This window comes from Notolepis coatsorum (genome assembly GCF_963971535.1).
Source record: "Notolepis coatsorum genome assembly, chromosome: 3".
NCBI classification, from domain to species: Eukaryota; Metazoa; Chordata; class Actinopteri; order Aulopiformes; family Paralepididae; genus Notolepis; species Notolepis coatsorum.
The window spans coordinates 15,666,545-15,690,260 of NC_140167.1; the positions used below are offsets into that span (position 1 = coordinate 15,666,545).

A 23,716-nucleotide genomic window follows, 5' to 3' on the forward strand; every position below is an offset into this window, starting at 1 on the left:
TTGAATACAAAGATATGAGAACAAATAAACAGTGTAAACAAAGATGCAGATGAGGGTCTGTATGCCCTATATGGGTTATATTATACGTTACAATAAATATAAGCAATAAAGAATTTTAATCTGAATATATTCTATGAATGAGGGTAGAAGTAAACAGTATACACAAGGTGCAGTAAACACAAGGTACCCTAACTGGCATGATATACGTGACATACGTTATAGTCCGTGCAGGTTGAACAGCGCTTCAGGTTTTTATCTCGGACACACAACTCCCACGTGTTTCCTGTGGAGATTCTTGGTTTTCTTGCCTTTTCAAAAAGTGAACAGGCACCTCACTCTCCATTGCAAAGCAATGTTCAGTCAAAAACAATGTTGATTTATTTTGCACATCTCACACGCGTCCAAAAACTGTTTTGCACACATTAATTTAGTTTGAGAGTTATTGAGAGTAAATGAGTTTGAATGTGGCCACCAGTGATGTCATCGGGGATATTTAATCCTTGTGAGTTGTGTTGTGTTAATTACAGCTGAAATTATATAGATGAGAAAATAGTGATACCTAGGGACTGCTACCTTATTATTACATTGAGCTGTAGTTAACACGACACAAGGATTCAATGTCCCCTATGATCGCTGGTGGCTACAATCAAATTCATTGACTCTCAAACTAAATGAATGTTTGTAAAACTGTTTCATTTTTTGGATTTAGGCCTATGCGAGATTATGTACAAAATAAATCAGCATTGTTTTTGGTGAAGTGCCCCATTATTAATGGATAGCTGGAGTATGCTGCACTTTTCTATTCCATCTATAGTTTTTTTTTTATGTTTGCACATCTGCTCCTGTTAGATCTCTCTTCTTATTCTTTTTTTTAAATTTCATACTTTTCTGCCCCCCAAACATTACATACTGTTCTTTTTGGTCCTGACCACATCCGTGATGCGGATGTGAATGGCCATTATGATTTCACCATGGGCCTATATCCATAGATATCTATAGTGTTCTATATATATCTATGCCTATATCTATGGGCCCATGAGTTTCATTACCCCCTTTAAAAACGACAGCGATAACAACACGTGTTATGTGTGACGCCCTGCTGCCCTACTTTCTTCGGCGCGCGCGATTGGCTGCTTCTCTCCCGCCACATCCTGTTGTTGTTACTTACCAATCAGCTGCTGCTTTTCTTTCTCTCGAGAGCAGGGAGCACGTGAGCCACGGGCCGAGAAGCACGAACCTGTTCGAACTTCCCGCGGTGGAAGATTCCAGCGCATACATGGGGCGGGACTTTCTCTACCACGCCCCCTGAACATGACGCAGGTTTCATTCTGACAAACCTGTCTCTTCTCAAAAGCTCCCTTTGTTGCTATGGTCGTGTTACCACTTACGTAGGCGTGCAACATAGAATACAGGCTGTATTATACTTGTAGCTCTGCTCAGATTCAGTGTGAAGCTTCTTAATAAATGAATAAAGTCAAGACATGTAGCTTTCTGCAACACCAGACTTTAGGATCATTTCACTTTCAAAAGCAGTCTACTCAAAAATGTAAGAAGATAAGATATTCCTTTAACTTTATTGATCCCCCTGGGGAAATTCTGGCATCATATAGCAGCATGGGGGAGGAGACTAGGTACAGGTATGAGCAGGGTATTAGTAGAAATACAAAAAATATAGGTGATAAAAATCAAATATTTCCTTGTTTATATGCTAATGATCAAGCATCTGTCCTCATCTATATGATAATAGATTGAATAGGAGAACCTTTTCATGGCCGTGTTTTTTTTTCTTTCAATATATGAATTTTGAGGAAAATCCATCGCCTTCTGAACTTATTGAATAGAAAGCGTGGAATGCATAATAATAATCTCAGCGCTGAGTGGACCCTGTGCATTGCTTGCTCCTGCCTCGAATGCTTCACGATAAACCGTGTTATTGAAAACACCGTAAGCCTCGCTGATAACAGAGATTTTGGTCTCAAGAGGAAGACGAGATAGCAGTCCAAGACACTCCTCTTATCAAACAGATACAAATACTTTTATTAACTGGCTCATAGCTTCTTCATAATAGAAGCATGCAAGCATCATGGGCCTGGTCTACAAGATACACTATACGACTAAGGTACCCATGTACATGTCAAAATACTTCCCAAAGGTCAGTGAATACCACAACCACTACACCAGAGGAAGCTCAACAAATCATGTTAAACCCAGATTCGGTTCAAACAAGGGACTAAATACGTTTCGCAATTATGCCACATCAATGTGGAACGCCCTACCTAAAGCTGTAAAGGAATGTGAATCCATACCCACATTCAAAACCGCTCTTAAAGAGCACCTACGGGAGGCTGCAATTCGAAACTGGCCACTGTAAATGCCCAAAACCCCCACCACCTCCTAATAGACAGTCCCCTCCCCATCATATGTATATACTCTGTCAGGATCTAGGGGTAACTACTGTATATTTGAATACCGTTTATGTCACAAATGTATCAGTACTAAATACCTATATGTCCCTATGCCATAAATGTCATGTATGTTGTGTATGTCATAAATGTCTATATGAATTGACAATGGGGGACCCTGATGGAAACAAGACAAACGTCTTTCTCAGGTCTGCATCCCCTTAACAATTGTGTGTATTGAGCCGTACTGTATTGTACCCATTCTGCAATCTGTTAAATAAAGTTTTCATTCATTCATTCATTCATTCATTCATTCATTCAACAATTATAAAAACCCAACATGTTTCGGCCAGAGCTGGCCTACAGCAGAGTGTGAATACTGCCTTGACTGCTTTAGAAATCAGAAATCAGAAATGTCTTTATTACCAAGTAAACTTGCACATACAAGGAATTTGAATTTTTTGTTCGGTGCATCAATTAACAGACAATTAAAGTAGAATAAAATAAAATGGAATATATAAACTAAATTAGAATAAAAATACAATACAATAGAATATAGGACAGGGCTGTACAATTGTGCAGGATGTAGTAGAATATATACACTAAAGTAGAATAGAAATACAGTGGAATAGAATATGTAACAACAGGGCTGTGCAATAGTGCAGTATTGTGCAAAAGATATGAACAGTGTCATGTTCAGATGCTCACAGTTTTGAGTATAATAATATGCAAATATATAATTTACAATAAGCTCTTGTATTATTGGCAATTTGTTTGATTAGCACTTTGATATTAATGAAGTGGAATGTCTGCTGTATCTGACCGTACAGGTATAGACAGACGGGATGGGGCCCACTAGGCAGATCAGGCACTGAGCTTAGGGCCCCGTCTTCCTTAATATGGCCCCCGAGTCAGTCAGGAAATCAAAGGGCCCCTCAAAACATTAATCATAATGTCAAACATAATTACAACCGAACGGAAAAATGTCCAAATGGTGGTTGTACCCATGGTGCTGAGATCTATATGTATAATGAGAGCGAGAGAGAGAGAGAGGATGATGACAGGCAGAGGTCAAGGGTCAGAATCAAACCCAGGACATAGCAACCACATCGCATCATGTGCTTTATGCTCGAACGTGAAAGTGCACGGGACCAATGCTTTGCTGATGCTTCGCCGAGGGTAGCGCCGCTACTATCGCTAGAGCCGAAGGTCGACGTGCAGCTGGCAAGAAATATAACTGCACGTCGGGCGACGTCAACAACATGTAGGTATGACGGTTGGAGAAAGGACAGCCCACACAGAAGTACATCATTTAGCTGACGCTAAAGTCAGCAGGAGGGGTACATCTCTGGCAGCTAAGGTGTCAGTGGTGTTGTTTGTCAAATAGTGTTGAGCTTGAGTGTTACACTCTGAGTGATTGATTGATTGATTGAAAACTTTATTAACAGATTGCAGAATGGGTACAACACATGTACGGCTCAATACAAACAATTGTTAAGGGGATGCAGACCAGAAAAAGTTGGACATTTACGGTGGCCAGTTTCTAATTGCAGCCACCCGTAGGTGCTCTTCGAGAGCGGTTTTGAAGGAGGCTAGGGATTCTCATTATTATTTTACGGCTGTGGGTAGTAGGGCGTTCCACATTTTTGTGGCATGATTGTGAAACGTGTTTAGTCCCTTGTTTGAGCCGAATCTGGGTTGAACATGATTTGTGGAACTCCCTCTGGTGTTGTGGTCGTGGAATTCACTGAAGTATTTCGACATGTACATGGGTATCTTAGCGGTGTAGTGTATCTTGTAGACCAGGCCCATTGCAAGTTGCTGTACTCTGTCTGCTACTCTAAGCCATCCTAGGTAGTCAAAATGGGCAGGGGTAAGGTGGGTTTTAGGAGTAAGGTCAAGCCGTAGTCTGACCAGTTTGTTTTGAGATGTTTGTAATCTTGTTTTTAGGGCCTTTGGGGTGCTTTGGTACCATGAGGTGCAAGCATAGTCGTAGTACCCTTGAATGAGTGCTCCTGTTAGAGTCTTCAGGGTATTCTTGTTTACCAGAGAGGAGATCTGGTACAAGAATCTTGTTTGTGCATAGTAGTATAGACATGATGGGTAATAGCATAGTAGTAGGGCACATACTAGTATTTTTTGAAGAGGTGTGTTTTTGGTCAACAGCGGAAAATTGGTCTGGTTTCAGCTGTCCTGACTGTGATGGTTTCAGCTGTCCTGACTGACTGGTGGGAAGTTCATTCCACCATTGTGGAGTGAGGACCGAGAATAGCCTGCTTCACTTTGCTGACCCCCCAGGACCTCGGATAGGAGCGGGTCTGAGGCGGGTCTGAGGCGGTCAAGTCAAGAGTTTTATTTGTCACGGCATACAAGTATACAATGAAATGCGGGTGCCCGCAACGATGTGCAATACAGTAGTAACAACATATAATAGAATCCAATAAAACAATATTGTGCAATAAACAAGTAACATAGTAGGGCATATCGGTATTTGTACATAGTTATTTACAGAGCATGAAGGACATGCTAGGTCCTGTGGTATTGCAATACACTGTTAGCTACGGATGGGGCACTGGGTCTTTCTGTACATTGCTATTTTATACAATCTCTACTATACTATACCTTGGTATCAGAACGCCTTATGAGCTCTTTACAAAATACCGTAGCGGCGACTTCCACAACACACACCGTGTGCTCCGTTTAGACGTTATTTACCGTTATTGTCAGATGTTATTGTAGCCTCTGCGGTCTTGGGCCGGCCCAGACATAATGATGCGGCGAATCAAAACAAAAAGGAAGAAGGATGTTTTCCCTCTCTTCCTCTGTAACTCGTCTCGTCGGGGGAGACGGCTCCGGGCCCCTGTGAGCTAGAAGCAGCGTGGCCAGTAGCAGCTGTTGTAGTACAGCTGTCTCTGTTTGTCTGGAGAGGCCCCTCTCTCTGCACACCGCTGTTGCATCAGCGCCTGGCGGGGGGCTCCTCCACAACCCCCCCCCCCCCCCTCTCTCTCAGCTCAGTACTCCTCATTTATCAATATCAACTAAATGTGTAGACGGTTGCGAGATGATAAAATACTTGTAAGACAAAACATGCAGGCCAACTGCTCCCAAGGACCACGCTATAATCTAATCTTGAGTGGAAATGATGTTTGAGTGTATTTATCTTAAAAGCGCTCTCAAATTTGCATCTATTTTGGCTGATAAATGAGGCCTGTTGTTGACAGTACTTCCTCTCTCTTGCTCTCTCGCTCGCCCCGATAGTGCCCCCGCCTCTGCCTTCCTCCCTCGCCGTCGTTCAGTGTGCGAATGATTCCAAGTAATAACAGTACATTCGATTTATTCATGAATGCGCAGAATTCAAAAGTCACTTTACATTATGATTAAGGGGACAAGCAACAGACAAGCTTAGCAGACAGACACACAGGGTGGGAGGAAGACAGTGGGGAAGAGATAGAGGCGGACACCCCCCTCAACTCACACCCCTGCAGTGTCTCTCGTTGATAGCACTTATCTCTCTTTTATAGTAGTCTCTCTACTCTTCCCTCTATCTGTCGTTGATATATTACCCCCACTCCACTCATAGATTGTACTTCTCTCTTGCTTCACTCTCCCTACCTCTTCTCCTCTCCCTTTTAAGACACAGTTTCGCTCTCTAATCCCCTCTCTCTCCCGCCCCTGGTCACTGTCTCAGCGAGATAATGGCACATGTCGCTCAGCTGTTGTAGCAAAGCCAGCACTGTTGCAACAGTTGAGTCATGAAATCCACACCCAATGCTTCCCCCCCAAATCACGATGAACCCTTTCACTGCCACACGACAGAATTGGTTAACCCTTTACTATCATCACACAACCGACGGTCACCGGCTGTCGTGTGGCAGTGAAAGGGTTAACCTTCTGTGCATTGTTGTCGCAGTGAAAGGGTTAACCGTTTTGGTAGTGCGGCAGTGAAAGGGTTAACGTGTGCTCTAAGCACAGAACGCCCACTGCAGAATAACAAATTTGTTTGTGTCTGTTTGTTTATCTATTTATCTGTTTGTTTGTTTTTCATCAACGTTCAGCAGTCAGTTCAGTTGTGGAAAGTGAAACATTCATAATCATTCATATATTGCCGAATAATAAACAACTTCATTTTTCTTTATGTATAGCCACGCCTTTGTTTTTTTTAGAAAATATATCTGCCCGCTTAATTCATTAACATAAGCGCCATCTAGTGTTCACAAAGCGCAAATACTGGAGAGTAAAAAAAAAACGGTCACCTGACCAACGCGGAAGTATTGGCGAACAACAAGCAATGGAGTGGTCTTCTTAGTTAGTTATTTTGTATTTTGTCAACACATCCGCGTCGCTTCTTGAATAGAAAAACAAACATGGTGCATTGTTTTCTGATCCACACCATTTGCCCTGTCAGCGCGTTGTCAAATGGAGAGAGTCGGGTGCTCTACTCCCGTGTGTTTGGACCAGATGAGAGCACACTGCTGACCACACAGCACGGAGGGCAGCTCGGTCCAGAAGAGAGGCGACTTCTGCAGAGAGAGAAGCTACTAGTGGTGGCGAGGTGAGGCGGGGACAACTGACCACCCAACTAACGGGCGGGTTTTGATTGATTGAACATTTTATTAACAGATTGCAGAATGGGTACAGTACAGCACAGCTCAATACACACAATTGTTAAGGGGATGCAGACCAGATAAATACTTTCGTCTTGTTTACATCAGGGTCCCCCATTTTCAATTCATCATAACATGACATACATGACATACAGAAGATAGTCAGTACTGTTACATCTATACATTTATGACATACCAGATTTACAAATACAGTAGGCTACTGTTTGTGATACAAAAATAGTCTAAAAAAGGGAGTATACATTTGAGGGGGAAGAAACTGTACATTGGAGGAGGGGGGGGGGGGGGGGGTGGGTGGGTAGGTGGGGGGCCTGGGTAATACCAACCTGACAATAATCAGCGATGAAAGTCGCTTGTCATATGTTGTTGAATGATGCGTCTTTGCTGAACAAGATAGGTAAGCCATTAGATAATATGTCACCAGTTGGGTGAGGTTGTCCTCCTTCGACGACTGATCTCAAGTCATCTGCAAATTCCCTGCCAATGGTTAAAGGGGCAGTTCACCCAAAATAAAACAACAACATATTTACCCCCTTATATCTATCCAGTTTGTTTTGGAGATATCTGCTGTCACTCTAATACAATGGAGCTGAATTGCACTCTACTCATGGCACTCAAAGCATGCGACGCAAAAGCAATGTCCCTTTCCATAAGTTATGACCTGGTTATTCAAGATAATAGAGAGACCTTGTTGTGAGTAGTTTCATGTAGGAACTATTATCTACAATAGTTCCTACATGAAATTGCTCACAACAAGGTCTGTCTATTTCTTTTATGCTTTCAGCACCACAAGCCATTCACCTCCATTATATTGGACTGCCTGCAGATATCTCTACGAGTCTACGGCATATATCTCCAAAACTAAGCGAATCACACTGAAATTATTGGATAGATAGCACTCCGGATATAAAGGGGGGGAACTGGCCCTTTAAAGGGGAAGCTTATCTCTAGTCAGTGCTCAAGGGTTGCTTCCCTGGCTGTGTCAATATGTACACTGGCACTAAATTACTGTAACTTCAACCTCCCTGCAACCAAGCAGGTGCAGCCCTGACAGGTGGCTGTCAATATTATAGGAACCATTTAATATTAGTTGACAACACAACATCCTCCTCCCTCTGCGTCCTCCTCCTCCGAGGCAGGTGCAGAGTGTACGGTAAACTAGCTACGAGGTAACCCTGACACAACATCCCCCCCCTCTCAGGCAGGTGCGGAGTGCCGTGGGCCTGTGCCGGGAGGCGGCGGGCAGGGTGGTGGTGGAGACCGTGTTGGGAGAGGAGGTGGTGGCCCTCCAGGAGGCCGACAGCGGGGTCCAGAGGCTGAGGGCCGGAGACCCCTTCTCCGGGGAGAGGAGCGCGCTGTGGCTGGGCGTCCAGAGCCTGGGCTTCACTCTGGTCTGTGAGCCCCACGAGAACCTGCTGCTGGCTGAGGGGACCCTGCGGAACCTGACCCGACACTGCCTGGAGCACCTCCGCATGCTGGGGCCCGGGAGCGAGGTAATGGTGTCATCGTGGGGCTGGGCTGGGGAGTAGGTTAATGGTGTGTTATCGTGGGGCAGGGCTGGGGAGTAGGTTAATGGTGTTATCGTGGGGCAGGGCTGGGGAGTAGGTTAATGGTGTTATCGTGGGGCTGGGCTGGGGAGTAGGTTAATGGTGTTATCGTGGGGCGGGGCTGGGGAGTAGGTTAATGGTGTTATCGTGGGGCAGGGCTGGGGAGTAGGTTAATGGTGTTATCGTGGGGCTGGGCTGGGGAGTAGGTTAATGGTGTTATCGTGGGGCAGGGCTGGGGAGTAGGTTAATGGTGTTATCGTGGGGCGGGGCTGGGGAGTAGGTTAATGGTGTTATCGTGGGGCGGGGCTGGGGAGTAGGTTAATGGTGTTATCGTGGGGCTGGGCTGTGGAGTAGGTTAATGGTGTTCTCGTGGGGCAGGGCTGGGGAGCGAGGTAATGGTGTTATCGTGGGGTGGGGCTGGGGAGTAGGTTAATGGTGTTATCGTGGGGCGGGGCTGGGGAGTAGGTTAATGGTGTTATCGTGGGGCTGGGCTGTGGAGTAGGTTAATGGTGTGTTATCGTGGGGCTGGGCTGTGGAGTAGGTTAATGGTGTTATCGTGGGGCGGGGCTGGGGAGTAGGTTAATGGTGTCATCGTGGGGCTGGGCTGGGGAGTAGGTTAATGGTGTTATCGTGGGGCTGGGCTGGGGAGTAGGTTAATGGTGTCATCGTGGGGCAGGGCTGGGGAGTAGGTTAATGGTGTTATCGTGGGGCTGGGCTGGGGAGTAGGTTAATGGTGTCATCGTGGGGCAGGGCTGGGGAGTAGGTTAATGGTGTTATCGTGGGGCAGGGCTGGGGAGTAGGTTAATGGTGTTATCGTGGGGCAGGGCTGGGGAGTAGGTTAATGGTGTTATCGTGGGGCGGGGCTGGGGAGTAGGTTAATGGTGTCATCGTGGGGCTGGGCTGTGGAGTAGGTTAATGGTGTTATCGTGGGGCGGGGCTGGGGAGTAGGTTAATGGTGTCATCGTGGGGCTGGGCTGGGGAGTAGGTTAATGGTGTTATTGTGGGGCTGGGCTGGGGAGTAGGTTAATGGTGTCATCGTGGGGCAGGGCTGGGGAGTAGGTTAATGGTGTTATCGTGGGGCAGGGCTGGGGAGTAGGTTAATGGTGTTATCGTGGGGCAGGGCTGCGGAGTAGGTTAATGGTGTTATCGTGGGGCAGGGCTGGGGAGTAGGTTAATGGTGTTATCGTGGGGCAGGGCTGGGGAGTAGGTTAATGGTGTTATCGTGGGGCAGGGCTGGGGAGTAGGTTAATGGTGTTATCGTGGGGCAGGGCTGGGGAGTAGGTTAATGGTGTTATCGTGGGGCAGGGCTGGGGAGTAGGTTAATGGTGTTATCGTGGGGCTGGGCTGGGGAGTAGGTTAATGGTGTTATCGTGGGGCTGGGCTGGGGAGTAGGTTAATGGTGTTATCGTGGGGCTGGGCTGGGGAGTAGGTTAATGGTGTTATCGTGGGGCGGGGCTGGGGAGGAGGTTAATGGTGTTATCGTGGGGCAGGGCTGGGGAGTAGGTTAATGGTGTTATCGTGGGGCGGGGCTGGGGAGTAGGTTAATGGTGTTATCGTGGGGCGGGGCTGGGGAGTAGGTTAATGGTGTTATCGTGGGGCAGGGCTGGGGAGTAGGTTAATGGTGTTATCGTGGGGCTGGGCTGGGGAGTAGGTTAATGGTGTTATCGTGGGGCAGGGCTGCGGAGTAGGTTAATGGTGTTATCGTGGGGCAGGGCTGGGGAGTAGGTTAATGGTGTTATCGTGGGGCTGGGCTGGGGAGTAGGTTAATGGTGTTATCGTGGGGCAGGGCTGCGGAGTAGGTTAATGGTGTTATCGTGGGGCAGGGCTGGGGAGTAGGTTAATGGTGTTATCGTGGGGCTGGGCTGGGGAGTAGGTTAATGGTGTTATCGTGGGGCGGGGCTGGAGAGTAGGTTAATGGTGTTATCGTGGGGCGGGGCTGGGGAGTAGGTTAATGGTGTTATCGTGGGGCAGGGCTGGGGAGTAGGTTAATGGTGTTATCGTGGGGTAGGGCTGGGGAGTAGGTTAATGGTGTTATCGTGGGGCGGGGCTGGGGAGTAGGTTAATGGTGTCATCGTGGGGCTGGGCTGGGGAGTAGGTTAATGGTGTTATCGTGGGGCGGGGCTGGGGAGTAGGTTAATGGTGTTATCGTGGGGCGGGGCTGGGGAGTAGGTTAATGGTGTTATCGTGGGGCTGGGCTGGGGAGTAGGTTAATGGTGTTATCGTGGGGCGGGGCTGGGGAGTAGGTTAATGGTGTTATCGTGGGGCGGGGCTGGGGAGTAGGTTAATGGTGTTATCGTGGGGCGGGGCTGGCGAGTAGGTTAATGGTGTCATCGTGGGGCTGGGCTGTGGAGTAGGTTAATGGTGTTATCGTGGGGCGGGGCTGGGGAGTAGGTTAATGGTGTCATCGTGGGGCTGGGCTGGGGAGTAGGTTAATGGTGTTATCGTGGGGCGGGGCTGTGGAGTAGGTTAATGGTGTTATCGTGGGGCAGGGCTGGGGAGTAGGTTAATGGTGTTATCGTGGGGCAGGGCTGGGGAGTAGGTTAATGGTGTTATCGTGGGGCGGGGCTGGGGAGTAGGTTAATGGTGTTATCGTGGGGCGGGGCTGCGGAGTAGGTTAATGGTGTTATCGTGGGGCGGGGCTGGGGAGTAGGTTAATGGTGTTATCGTGGGGCAGGGCTGGGGAGTAGGTTAATGGTGTCATCGTGGGGCAGGGCTGGGGAGTAGGTTAATGGTGTCATCGTGGGGCAGGGCTGGGGAGTAGGTTAATGGTGTTATCGTGGGGCAGGGCTGGGGAGTAGGTTAATGGTGTCATCGTGGGGCAGGGCTGGGGAGTAGGTTAATGGTGTTATCGTGGGGCGGGGCTGGGGAGTAGGTTAATGGTGTTCTCGTGGGGCAGGGCTGGGGAGTAGGTTAATGGTGTTATCGTGGGGCAGGGCTGGGGAGTAGGTTAATGGTGTTATCGTGGGGCGGGGCTGGGGAGTAGGTTAATGGTGTTATCGTGGGGCGGGGCTGGGGAGTAGGTTAATGGTGTTATCGTGGGGCAGGGCTGGGGAGTAGGTTAATGGTGTTATCGTGGGGCGGGGCTGGGGAGTAGGTTAATGGTGTTATCGCGGGGCAGGGCTGGGGAGTAGGTTAATGGTGTTATCGTGGGGCTGGGCTGGGGAGTAGGTTAATGGTGTTATCGTGGGGCAGGGCTGGGGAGTAGGTTAATGGTGTTATCGTGGGGCTGGGCTGGGGAGTAGGTTAATGGGGTTATCGTGGGGCAGGGCTGGGGAGTAGGTTAATGGTGTTATCGTGGGGCTGGGCTGGGGAGTAGGTTAATGGTGTTATCGTGGGGCGGGGCTGGGGAGTAGGTTAATGGGGTTATCGTGGGGCAGGGCTGGGGAGTAGGTTAATGGTGTTATCGCGGGGCGGGGCTGGGGAGTAGGTTAATGGTGTTATCGCGGGGCGGGGCTGGGGAGTAGGTTAATGGTGTTATCGTGGGGCAGGGCTGGGGAGTAGGTTAATGGGGTTATCGTGAGGCAGGGCTGGGGAGTAGGTTAATGGTGTTATCGTGGGGCGGGGCTGGGGAGTAGGTTAATGGTGTTATCGTGGGGCTGGGCTGGGGAGCGAGGTAATGGTGTTATCGTGGGGCTGGGGAGTAGGTTAATGGTGTTATCGTGGGGCTGGGGCTGGGGAGTAGGTTAATGGTGTTATCGTGGGGCAGGGCTGGGGAGCGAGGTAATGGTGTTATCGTGGGGCAGGGCTGGGGAGTAGGTTAATGGTGTTATCGTGGGGCGGGGCTGGGGAGCGAGGTAATGGTGTTATCGTGAGGCGGGGCTGGGGAGTAGGTTAATGGTGTTATCGTGAGGCGGGGCTGGGGAGCGAGGTAATGGTGTTATCGTGAGGCGGGGCTGGGGAGTAGGTTAATGGTGTTATCGTGAGGCGGGGCTGGGGAGTAGGTTAATGGTGTTATCGTGAGGCGGGGCTGGGGAGTAGGTTAATGGTGTTCTCGTGGGGCGGGGCTGGGGAGTAGGTTAATGGTGTTATCGTGAGGCGGGGCTGGGGAGCGAGGTAATGGTGTTATCGTGAGGCGGGCTGGGGAGTAGGTTAATGGTGTTATCGTGAGGCGGGGCTGGGGAGTAGGTTAATGGTGTTATCGTGGGGCGGGGCTGGGGAGCGAGGTAATGGTGTTATCGTGGGGCAGGGCTGGGGAGTAGGTTAATGGTGTTATCGTGGGGCTGGGCTGGGGAGCGAGGTAATGGTGTTATCGTGGGGCAGGGCTGGGGAGTAGGTTAATGGTGTTATCGTGGGGCAGGGCTGGGGAGTAGGTTAATGGTGTGTTATCGTGGGGCAGGGCTGGGGAGTAGGTTAATGGTGTTATCGTGGGGCTGGGCTGGGGAGTAGGTTAATGGTGTTATCGTGGGGCTGGGCTGGGGAGTAGGTTAATGGTGTTATCGTGGGGCAGGGCTGGGGAGTAGGTTAATGGTGTTATCGTGGGGCGGGGCTGGGGAGTAGGTTAATGGTGTTATCGTGGGGCGGGGCTGGGGAGTAGGTTAATGGTGTTATCGTGGGGCGGGGCTGGGGAGTAGGTTAATGGTGTTATCGTGGGGCAGGGCTGGGGAGTAGGGTAATGGTGTTATCGTGGGGCAGGGCTGGGGAGTAGGTTAATGGTGTTATCGTGGGGCGGGGCTGGGGAGTAGGTTAATGGTGTTATCGTGGGGCAGGGCTGGGGAGCGAGGTAATGGTGTTATCGTGGGGCTGGGCTGGGGAGCGAGGTAATGGTGTTATCGTGGGGCGGGGCTGGGGAGTAGGTTAATGGTGTTATCGTGGGGCTGGGCTGGGGAGCGAGGTAATGGTGTTATCGTGGGGCGGGGCTGGGGAGCGAGGTAATGGTGTTATCGTGGGGCGGGGCTGGTCGGCAGTAGCTTTGTGATTCATAGCTGTTAGGAAGCGTAGATTAGCACAAGGCATTTGCACCGACCAGAGTGCAAATGTAACAGTAAAGTGCAATAGTAATTTATACAATGTACAGGTGATTAAACTGGGTATATAAATGAGTACTACTGAGTGTAGTGCTAATCAGATGTATGCACAGAGTCGTACTATCATACAGTGATAAAGACAATATGGTACGAGTCATACTGGCTAGCAGTGTAACTAGTAAGAGTAGGTAAGGGATAAGATATTCCTTTATTGATCCCCTTGGGGAAATTCTGGTGTCATAGCAGCATGAGGAAGGGGGGAGGGGAGGTACAGGTATGGGCAGGGTAATAGTAGAAAGACATAAATAGGCAATACAATTTAATCTGAATATAAAATATCAGACAAATAAACAGTGTAAACAAAGGTGCAGATGGGGGTCTGTATGCCCTATTGGTCATAATTTAAGTTACAATAAATACAGCAATAATAATAAATAATTTGTTTTAGAAGTAAACGGTACAGGTGAGGGTCTGTACCCTATCGGGCATAGTCTGTGCAGGTTTTCGTGGTTAAGAGTCAGACACACCTAGTGGTCAGGACAGGAGTCCTAATGGTTCTCAAGTTTTGCAGCCATGAATTCTCCAGCTGCTGGCAGCAGTCCATGCCCCCTGGTTGTGGAGCCTGATGGAGTGACCAAGGCGGTTAGTGGAGTGTTGGAGGGGGGGGGGGGGGGGGGTGTATGAGTCTGTGGCTGAACGTGCTCCTCATCTTAACTAGCTCCTCATAGAGAGGGTGGAAGTTGTTCTCCAGGATAGCAGCCAGCTTCCTTCTCATCCCCCTCTCTGCCACCACCTCTAGTCTGACCCAGCTCGACTCCCACCACGGAGCGAGCCTTCCTCACCAGCTTGTTCAGTTTGTTGGTGTCCCTTGAGTTGATGTAGGAGAGGACAGTATCGTCACAGGGAGCCACTACTGTGGGGGATGACACAGGAACATTATGACCTTGTGACAGGGCGGGCCTTATGAACTGAAATCCATATCACGGTATATTATCACACTTAACCTCGGTAACGATAAATTAAACGATAATACATTTTTAAATGCCCGCACACAAACGGCACATTCTCCATCGTCTGTTGACCCCCTCTGTCAACACGTTTGCAATGTTAGTCTGTCAACATGTTTGTCTGTCAACATGTTTGTTTGTAATGTTAGTCTGTCAACGTGTGATTTGGTTGTTGTACATTCAGTTGAATTAAAGGGGCATAAAATTAAACAGCCTCTGCGCTGGAGGAACGCATTTACCCCACATTCCGATACGGCCAAAATTAAGTCTGTAAGAGATTCATAATTTTGGTATCAATACATCTTCGGTCCAGCCATAGCATGGAGTCATTTTTACTGTTGGCGGTTTTACTATAAAATAAATAAATAAATATATATTTACCCAGGGAACGTTGACTCAGCACATAATGCTCTTTTTCAGCAACGCCCTGCTTGGAGCGGCGGGGTAGTGTAGAGAGGTCTAAACACTCGTTTCAATTCCCAGCAGCGGTACCTGGCTTTGTCAGTCATCCCTACGAACACAATTGGCAGTGTTGGCGTGTCTGAAGCCGGTGGGGTATGAGTCCTGGTCGTTGTAAACTGCGACTCCTAGCGTAGCGGTCGGTCGGCCCCTGGGGATCTGGGGGAAATAGCGTGAACCTCCGCTGTCCCAGTAAAACTCCTCACTGTCGGGTGAAAAGAAGCGCCTGGGGACTCGTATCGGAGGAGGCATGCGGAAGTCCACACCTTCCCCAAACTGACAGTAGGGCAACGTGATGGCCAGGAGGGAGTTGGCATAACGTCTAAATTGGGGGATAGGAGAAAAGGGCAAAATGAAAAAAAGGTAGCGATGCTCTGCTTCACGCTCGCACAGTTCCACACATTTACACCTGGGAGCTGTCAAGTACAGTCAGCTTTTTACTGTTTTTTGTTACACCGAGGTGCTCCACCGGAGCAGTTGAGGGTTCTGTGTCCTATATATCAGTGTCCAAACTGCAAGTTTTAGCACCATAACCTGAGTAGAACTAGCCTGAAACTAGATCAGAAAATGGAGAAGAAGGCCGAGCTGAAACCAAATTGATCTCTCCAAGCCCCACTGCTACAAGACTGTTGGGGAAGAAGACTTGTGTAACATGTAGGGCTGCTCCATATTTGTTGGATAAACACATTTCCCCGTCAACTTCATCTTGTAGACAAATACTCTGCTTCCGGTTTTCATTCATCCATTCATCTTTTGGGGAGAGACTCTGTCGACAGTCTGGATGAAAGCGTGTTGCACGGACACAGATGTCCCAGGAGACTTCTGAAACAAAACTTTGTGTGTTTTCCAAAAAGTTTTCCAAATTTTATTTACAAACAGTAAAAGGGTCCATTAATTGGCCCTGATTTGGTCGTAGTGGACAACGATTTTGTGAGTCGATAAGTCATCTTCTATGCTTTTTCCCTATATTGAATGAGTCATTTCCTGAACAAGTGAGTGCCCTTTAAGGTCTTTTTTGAATGATGACAGGGTGGGGGGCGTCTTTGATGTGGTTTGGAAGTGAGCTCCACGGAGAGGGGGCGGTGTCTGAAAAGTCACCCCTAGTCCTGAAAGGTCTCTCAGGTCCTCTGACTAGGGGAGTTCCTAGGTGTTTCCTAGGTGTTTCCGAAGCACTTTGTTACTTGAAAGGTATAAATAAAGATTACTTACATTATATTGGTCTAAAATCAGGGGAAATCAATTCCAAAGGCACTAATGGTTGTTACTTTCATACTCTTGAGTCATGTGAGATGTAATAATGCCACTCGAAATCTGTAAGAAAGCAAACTGCGCCCCCTGTCTCTCTAATATAGATGTACTGCAGAAGTGGAATCTCATGTCTTACACCGGTTCCTGACAGGCAGCGAGCGAGCGAACTGGAGACGAAATTGCGCGCGACACTGTCCTGATATGACGCGGCGCTTGTCCGAGTGTGTGTGTTTACCTGGAAGCACAGGGGCAAGGCAGCCTGCGATTCTCGACCAATAAAAAGTGTTTAGGGGCGGGACTCGGCCGCGTAATCGCTCAACTAGAGACACAGCGAGCGAATATTTGAGGGGGGAGCGACATCGCCGCTCAGTTCGCTGTCGCTCGCGGCAGGTCAGGATAGTCTGATTGAAACGAATACATTTTTTATCATTTTCGCAATCACGCTCGCTCGCGTCGCTCCCTGTCAGGAACCGGTGTTACAGTATCAGTATGAATTGCACCTATTTCACTTTCACATCACATCACCACGTAAACACAAACGGCTGTGTGTTCCGAGTAGTGAATGGTCTTCTTTTAAGAAGAAATATAACCTGTTTTCAACTATGGGTAAAGAGACTGAAAAAAAAAGAAACTCTGCAACTCCAATCTTGACCACACGTCATCCAATGTCGAGCACCCGAGTAAGTGCGTAAAAAAAAAAAAAAAAAACTATGCAGCCGAAGTGAAATACGGTTGAAATAATACGCCTGTGTCTCTGCAGGTGCTGCTGAAGAGCGACCGCGTGGACGTGCTGCTCAGCCGCCTGCTGCCTCACGGACAGCTGCTGTTCCTCAACCACCGCTTCGCCCAGAGTCTGGAGAAGGAGGTGGCCGCCTACATGGCCAAGTAGAGGCCCGAGACGTGCACCACCCTGCCTGAGACCGTGTAGGACGTTAAGAAGAACTCCTTCTCTTTGGCTCTACATGGCCAAGTGAGGCCCGAGACGTGCACCGCCCTGCCTGAGACCGTGTAGGACGTTAAGAAGAACTCCCTCTCTTTGGCTCTACATGGCCAAGTAGAGGCCCGAGACGTGCACCGCCCTGCCTGAGACCGTGTAGGACGTTAAGAAGAACTCCCTCTCTTTGGCTCTACATGGCCAAGTAGAGGCCCGAGACGTGCACCGCCCTGCCTGAGACCGTGTAGGACGTTAAGAAGAACTCCCTCTCTTTGGCTCTACATGGCCAAGTAGAGGCCTGAGACGTGCACCGCCCTGCCTGAGACCGTGTAGGACGTTAAGAAGAACTCCTTCTCTTTGGCTCTACATGGCCAAGTAGAGGCCTGAGACATGCACCGCCCTGCCTGAGACCGTGTAGGACATTAAGAAGTCCCTCGTTGGCTCTACATGGCCAAGTAGAGGCCCGAGACATGCACCGCCCTGCCTGAGACCGTGTAGGACGTTAAGAAGAACTCCCTCTTTGGCTCTACATGGCCAAGTAGAGGCCTGAGACGTGCACCGCCCTGCCTGAGACCATGTAGGACGTTAAGAAGTTCCTTAACCCAATTAGTCACTGCGAAGAACGTGGAAAGAAGAATCATTGGAATTGACCGATATGTCGACGTAGCAGAGGGGGGAGGTGGGTTGGATTCACACCTCTAGAGTCAAAATACTGCTGTGTACAGTAGGGATGGCCATCGATTTTCAAATGTTTGAATAGTTATATAATATATTATTAAAAAAATACTATTTATACAAAAAGAAAAGATTATGTGAATATTGTTTTGTCTCAAAAAATATATTTTCCTTGTTTTTTTTACCAGCACCTACACTGTGTAATGTATTGAGACTAAGGGGACCCTATTAACTGTTACACCACTGTGCCCAGCATGCTGGCTACAGCTCGCTAGCTAGCCAGGTACATAACAGAAAAGAACGATGTTTTGTACGTTCGCCATGTTGTTTCACTAAGTTCACACATATCAAGACGACAGTGAACTCGCAAATATCTAGCTGTTAGCAATGACAGCAGCCAGCCAGCTCGCTTGTTTGATTATCTCACGTTAGCTATTAAGTAAAAACAAAACCATAATGTTAACGTGGGGTGCTCATCCCTAGTGTACAGGGATCTAATTCATTGGAACCTGTCAGGGTGAGATGGCGTGACTTTTGTTTTACACGGGTTCTCTGGGGTGGGTTCTTTAGATGAAATTAAATACACCAAACGCAGAGTGCTGCTAATGTGTCATTGCACAGTGTCACCTTGGGAAATCTATTTCTGGTGCGTCCGTCTGATATTGCGGTGGACAGCCCCAAATTAAACTTTGTATGGGAAACGCTGCCCTTTCTTGTGCAAAGACTCAGAGGCTGAGCTGTAGTCCCCCGATAGCTAGGGCTGAACGGGAGCATGTCTATGTTCCCCGGGTCCTATTTTCCCTGGTAGTGATAGATAGTCAGACCACCAGCCCTGATTCCAAACTCTAACCTTAACCAACTTCGAAAGAGGGCCTAAGCATAACCAGTTAGAAACAAGGCGGACATTAATAATTAATAAAATAATAAAAATTAATACATTTTTCAATCAATCAATCAATCGGGGAACATAGGACCCGGGGAACATAGGGATGACCCCGGGCTGAACAACTAATCGAAAATTGGCCTAGTATCCAAATCGCAGGACGCTGCTTTTGTATCTGATGTGGTGTGTTAAAAGAACACGGCAACATTTTGGGAAATTAGCTTACTGTCTTCTCCAGAGAGAGACGAGAAGATAGATACCAGTTTCCTCTCTGTGCGCTCCGTAGAAAGCCATCTGGCTGCTCGTTAGCCTAGCTCAGCACAATGAATGAAATGTTGGCGTGTTCCTTTAAATAATTAAATTAAGTATTAAGTGGTGTTGCAGAGAACACAAGACATTCATACCCAGACATGCCTAATACGATAAGATAAGATATTCCTTTTTTGATCCCCTTGGGGATATTCAGGTGTCATGGCAGCACGGGGGAGGGGAGGTACAGGTATGGACAGGGTAATTGTAGAAGACATAAATATAGGCAATACAATTATAGTAAAGATAAAAGTAAGCAGTGTAAACAATATAATTAACTCTGAATATAATTATGAGAAAGTAAACAGTGTAATCAAAGGTACAGATGAGGGTCTGTATGCCCGATCAGTTATATTATACATTACAATAAATATGGTCAATAATACATAGAATCTGAATATACTATGAGTAGTAAAGTATAGATTTGGTGGTAAGAGTCAGACACACTTGTAGTTCTCGAGTTCTGCTGCCGTTAGTTCTCCAGCTGCTTGGAACTGTTCACTGGATTAAACAGTCATATTTATTTAGTTGATTTCCTGATCATTTGCACTGGTGGTAGCTATTGTGTGACCTTGGTAACGATCCATACTTCATGCTGATCCAAATTGGATCACAGTGATTTCCTCTCCTGCTGCTCTTCCTCCTGGGTCCCGGTTCCCCACGGCAACATCCTCTCCTGCTCTTCCCCGCGGCAACGTCCTCTCCTGCTGCTCTTCCTCCTGGGTCCCGGTTCCCCACGGCAACATCCTCTCCTGCTCTTCCCCGCGGCAACGTCCTCTCCTGCTGCTCTTCCTCCTGGGTTTTGGTTCCCCATGACGATGTCCTCTCAAATCAAATCAAATCAAATCAAATGTATTTGTAAAGCCCGCAAACACACGTTAATGTCCCCATGGGCTGGACAAGTCTTCTTTTAAACGGGTCAAGAAGAAACATCACAATAAATCAAAAACAAAAAACCCATCAGGAAATCCACAACAACACTCCCAGACGTACCCCAGCTGAGCGAAGGTGAGGAAAAACTAAACTAAACTAAACTAAACTAAAAACTTAGCCATAGGAGAAAAGCACCACAGGCAATGTGGAGGAAAGAAACCTTAGAAGGGCCGTTCCTGCTCCTCCCCACGGTGACGTCCTCTCCTCTCCTCCCCACGGTGACGTCCTCTCCTCTCCACGGTGACGTCCTCTCCTCTCCTCCCCACGGTGACGTCCTCTCCTCTCCTCCCCACGGTGACGTCCTCTCCTCTCCTCTCCTCCCCACGGTGACGTCCTCTCCTCCCCACGGTGACGTCCTCTCCTCTCCTCCCCACGGTGACGTCCTCTCCTCTCCTCCCCACGGTGACGTCCTCTCCTCTCCTCCCCACGGTGACGTCCTCTCCTCTCCTCCCCACGGTGACGTCCTCTCCTCCCCACGGTGACGTCCTCTCCTCTCCTCTCCTCCCCACGGTGACGTCCTCTCCTCTCCTCCCCACGGTGACGTCCTCTCCTCTCCTCCCCACGGTGACGTCCTCTCCTCTCCTCCCCACGGTGACGTCCTCTCCTCTCCTCTCCTCCCCACGGTGACGTCCTCTCCTCCCCACGGTGACGTCCTCTCCTCTCCTCCCCACGGTGACGTCCTCTCCTGCTCCTCCACATGGTGACGTCCTCTCCTGCTCCTCCCCACGGTGACGTCCTCTCCTGCTCCTCCCCACGGTGACGTCCTCTCCTCTCCTCCCCACGGTGACGTCCTCTCCTCTCCTCTCCTCCCCACCACGGTGACGTCCTCTCCTGCTTCTCCCCACGGTGACGTCCTCTCCTCTCCTGCTTCTCCCCACGGTGACGTCCTCTCCTGCTTCTCCCCACGGTGACGTCCTCTCCTCTCCTCCCCACGGTGACGTCCTCTCCTCTCCTCCCCACGGTGACGTCCTCTCCTCTCCTCTCCTCCCCACGGTGACGTCCTCTCCTCTCCTCCCCACGGTGACGTCCTCTCCTCCCCACGGTGACGTCCTCTCCTCTCCTCCCCACGGTGACGTCCTCTCCTCCCCACGGTGACGTCCTCTCCTCTCCTCCCCACGGTGACGTCCTCTCCTCCCCACGGTGACGTCCTCTCCTCTCCTCCCCACGGTGACGTCCTCTCCTCTCCTCCCCACAGTGACGTCCTCTCCTCTCCTCCCCACGGTGACGTCCTCTCCTCCCCACGGTGACGTCCTCTCCTCTCCTCCCCACGGTGACGTCCTCTCCTCTCCTCCCCACGGTGACGTCCTCTCCTCTCCTCCCCACGGTGACGTCCTCTCCTCTCCTCCCCACGGTGACGTCCTCTCCTCTCTTCCCCACGGTGACGTCCTCTCCTCTCCTCTCCACGGTGACGTCCTCTCCTGCTCCTCCCCACGGTGACGTCCTCTCCTGCTCCTCCACACGGCGATGTCCTCTCCTGCTCTCCTGGGTTCATGAGGGTCATAAATGAGACTAGCACCGTGAGCCCAGGAGAGGGTGCTGTTGTTCCTCTAGTTTACCCACGCCGAGTGAAGGACAGTGTGGAGGAGAGGCGCCGCTCTCAGCAACATGGGCTGGAATACAAGAGAGATGAACTGAAACACAATATAGGTGACTGAATAGTTTAAAGATCCCCTCCACTAAAAAAAACTCCCCTTGGAGGCTCGACTTTGACTATACAGATCTTAGTTTCGTTTTTTTTGGGGCAGAACCAGAGCGCCATTTTCACAAAATGAATGGAGGGGGGGGGTGTCTTTTCTGTAATAACTCATAATCTGAGCCGCCTGTGTCACGCAACTAATCCTGGGAACCTATTGGCCACACTGTCGTCCAGGAAGTGCTAGCTGCTAATGTGAAACTCAGATTACAAGTTGATTGTGTAGCTAAATCAAATCAAATGTATTTGCAAGGCCCGACAACACACGCTAACTCATTCACGGCCAGCCGTTTTATCCATCCTTGTACTCAATGGGCCACCGCTTTAAAAGATAGGGATTTTCACTGTGCGTTGCGGTGTTTGCAGGGCTATATCTATATTCTATATTATAGCTATGGAGACAATACTATGGCTCATTTGACAGTAACTATCCCTCTTCCAACATGTGAAAAAGAATACATTTTTTCATGTATACGTTCGTATAAGTGCGTGGATGAAGCGATTTACTTGGCTTGGTCTAAATTCTCTGCCCGGACGACATTAGATGTGACACACAGTGTGAAATAAGGTTTCAAAGGGTGGGCGATACTGCCACCTAGCAGGATTTGGCCGGTATTGCACTCTCAGGGTCTCAGAATCAGTTCCAATGGTAACACAGAGGTCCGTGAGCCTGTAATGAATAAAAAAATCGAATAAAAGAAAAAACTTCCAAAAGCCGACTTTACTCGGGCATGGCGCTGAATGAGTTAATGTCCCCATGGGCCGGACACGTCTTCTTTAAACAAGTCAAGAAGAAACATCACAATAAATCAAGAACAAAACAAAAACACCATAAAGTAAAAAAAAAAAGCTAAATAAATCAAATAAATAAATGCAACACTCCCAGACATACCCCACGCGAAGGTATGGAAAAACTCACTAAAACCTAGCAATAGGAAAAAAGGCACCACAGGCAATGTGGAGGAGAGAAATCTTAGAAGGGCCCTTCTTAGATGTCGGTGAGTAGTGTTGCAAACTAAGAAGGACCCCCTCGAAAACGAGATAGCATATCTCAAGGGGCTTATCCTTCTAATACATTTCAAATTTGTCGTCTTTGGTGAACCGATTAGGTGGATAAAGAGAGAGTCAACCAGTTTGGGGGAAGACGTGAGGGGGCGGGGCTTCATAGATCATTGCGTTCTCAATGACAGCAACGGTATCGAGATGCTGCTAAGCCATTTTCAGTGGTTCCATTTTTGGTGGAAAAACCATAACAAACAAATTGTCATTCAATATACAAAACGTGTCAAAAATACGTGTGGAGGGGATCTTTAAATGACCGGAATGGACCACTTGCCAAAGGATAATCATAACGATGCAGCTGAAAGCGAAGGGAGACGGGCTCTCTTCTGAGGAAGTGGGCATAATGAGATACTAATGACTAATTTTCTACATTTAAAATGTATAATTATAATAATGTTGACTCCTATGCCATGCCAGTGACGACTTTCCTAAATGCATCGTTCCCATACTGAGACGCCATTAAAACACCATTTATTTGCATTATACATTAGTAGAAAATAGGACAAAAAAAAATGCCTTTTTATTCGGCCTAAAAAGATAACTCTGCTCAGCAGAAAATGCAGTGTCAAGGTTGGAGAGGCTGTTTCTTCCATTAGGGGGCAGTAGTGTGTCATCAGGCTGACGGAGAGCTCACCCCACATCACTGGTAATAAGGTGGACGGCAAATACCAGAGAAGGAATTCTCCCAAACTAGGAAAACAATGATCGCTGCCGCTTTGTAACGGTCTTCTTTTAAATGAGCTAAGATACATCAAACAAAACATGTTTGTTGAGATTGTTTTCATATGCATGAACCCCTTATGTAATTACATCTAATTAGTCACGCACACACATCGGAATTTGATCTACAAACAGCTGGAGTGGATATATTAAATGTACAACGATGTGTGTGTGTTTGCATGCATCCATGGATGGATGTGTGTGTTTTTTTTGTATTTATATCCTTACGAGGACAAAATGTCCTCACGTGAGTTAGAA

At 48.4% G+C, this 23,716-nt stretch overlaps 1 protein-coding gene across 1 annotated transcript; it reads left to right on the plus strand.

The window, feature by feature from the left end:
- Positions 1–6,682: 6,682 nt before the first annotated feature.
- ap5s1 (adaptor related protein complex 5 subunit sigma 1) lies at positions 6,683–17,917 on the plus strand. The gene is made up of 3 exons (XM_084310496.1): positions 6,683–6,954; positions 8,226–8,517; positions 17,010–17,917. The coding sequence occupies exons 1-3, from the start codon at positions 6,767–6,769 to the stop codon at positions 17,136–17,138; spliced, it is 609 nt and encodes a 202-aa protein (XP_084166622.1). The 5' UTR covers positions 6,683–6,766; the 3' UTR covers positions 17,139–17,917.
- Positions 17,918–23,716: the final 5,799 nt, after the last annotated feature.

Bases quoted from the DNA above. Each gene is read 5' to 3' on its own strand.
- ap5s1 (XM_084310496.1), top strand. From the start codon at position 6,767: ATGGTGCATTGTTTTCTGATCCACACCATTTGCCCTGTCAGCGCGTTG. The intron at 6,955-8,225 runs GTGAGGCGGGGA...CCCCCCTCTCAG, and splicing joins AAGCTACTAGTGGTGGCGAG to GCAGGTGCGGAGTGCCGTGG. The intron at 8,518-17,009 runs GTAATGGTGTCA...GTGTCTCTGCAG, and splicing joins TGCTGGGGCCCGGGAGCGAG to GTGCTGCTGAAGAGCGACCG.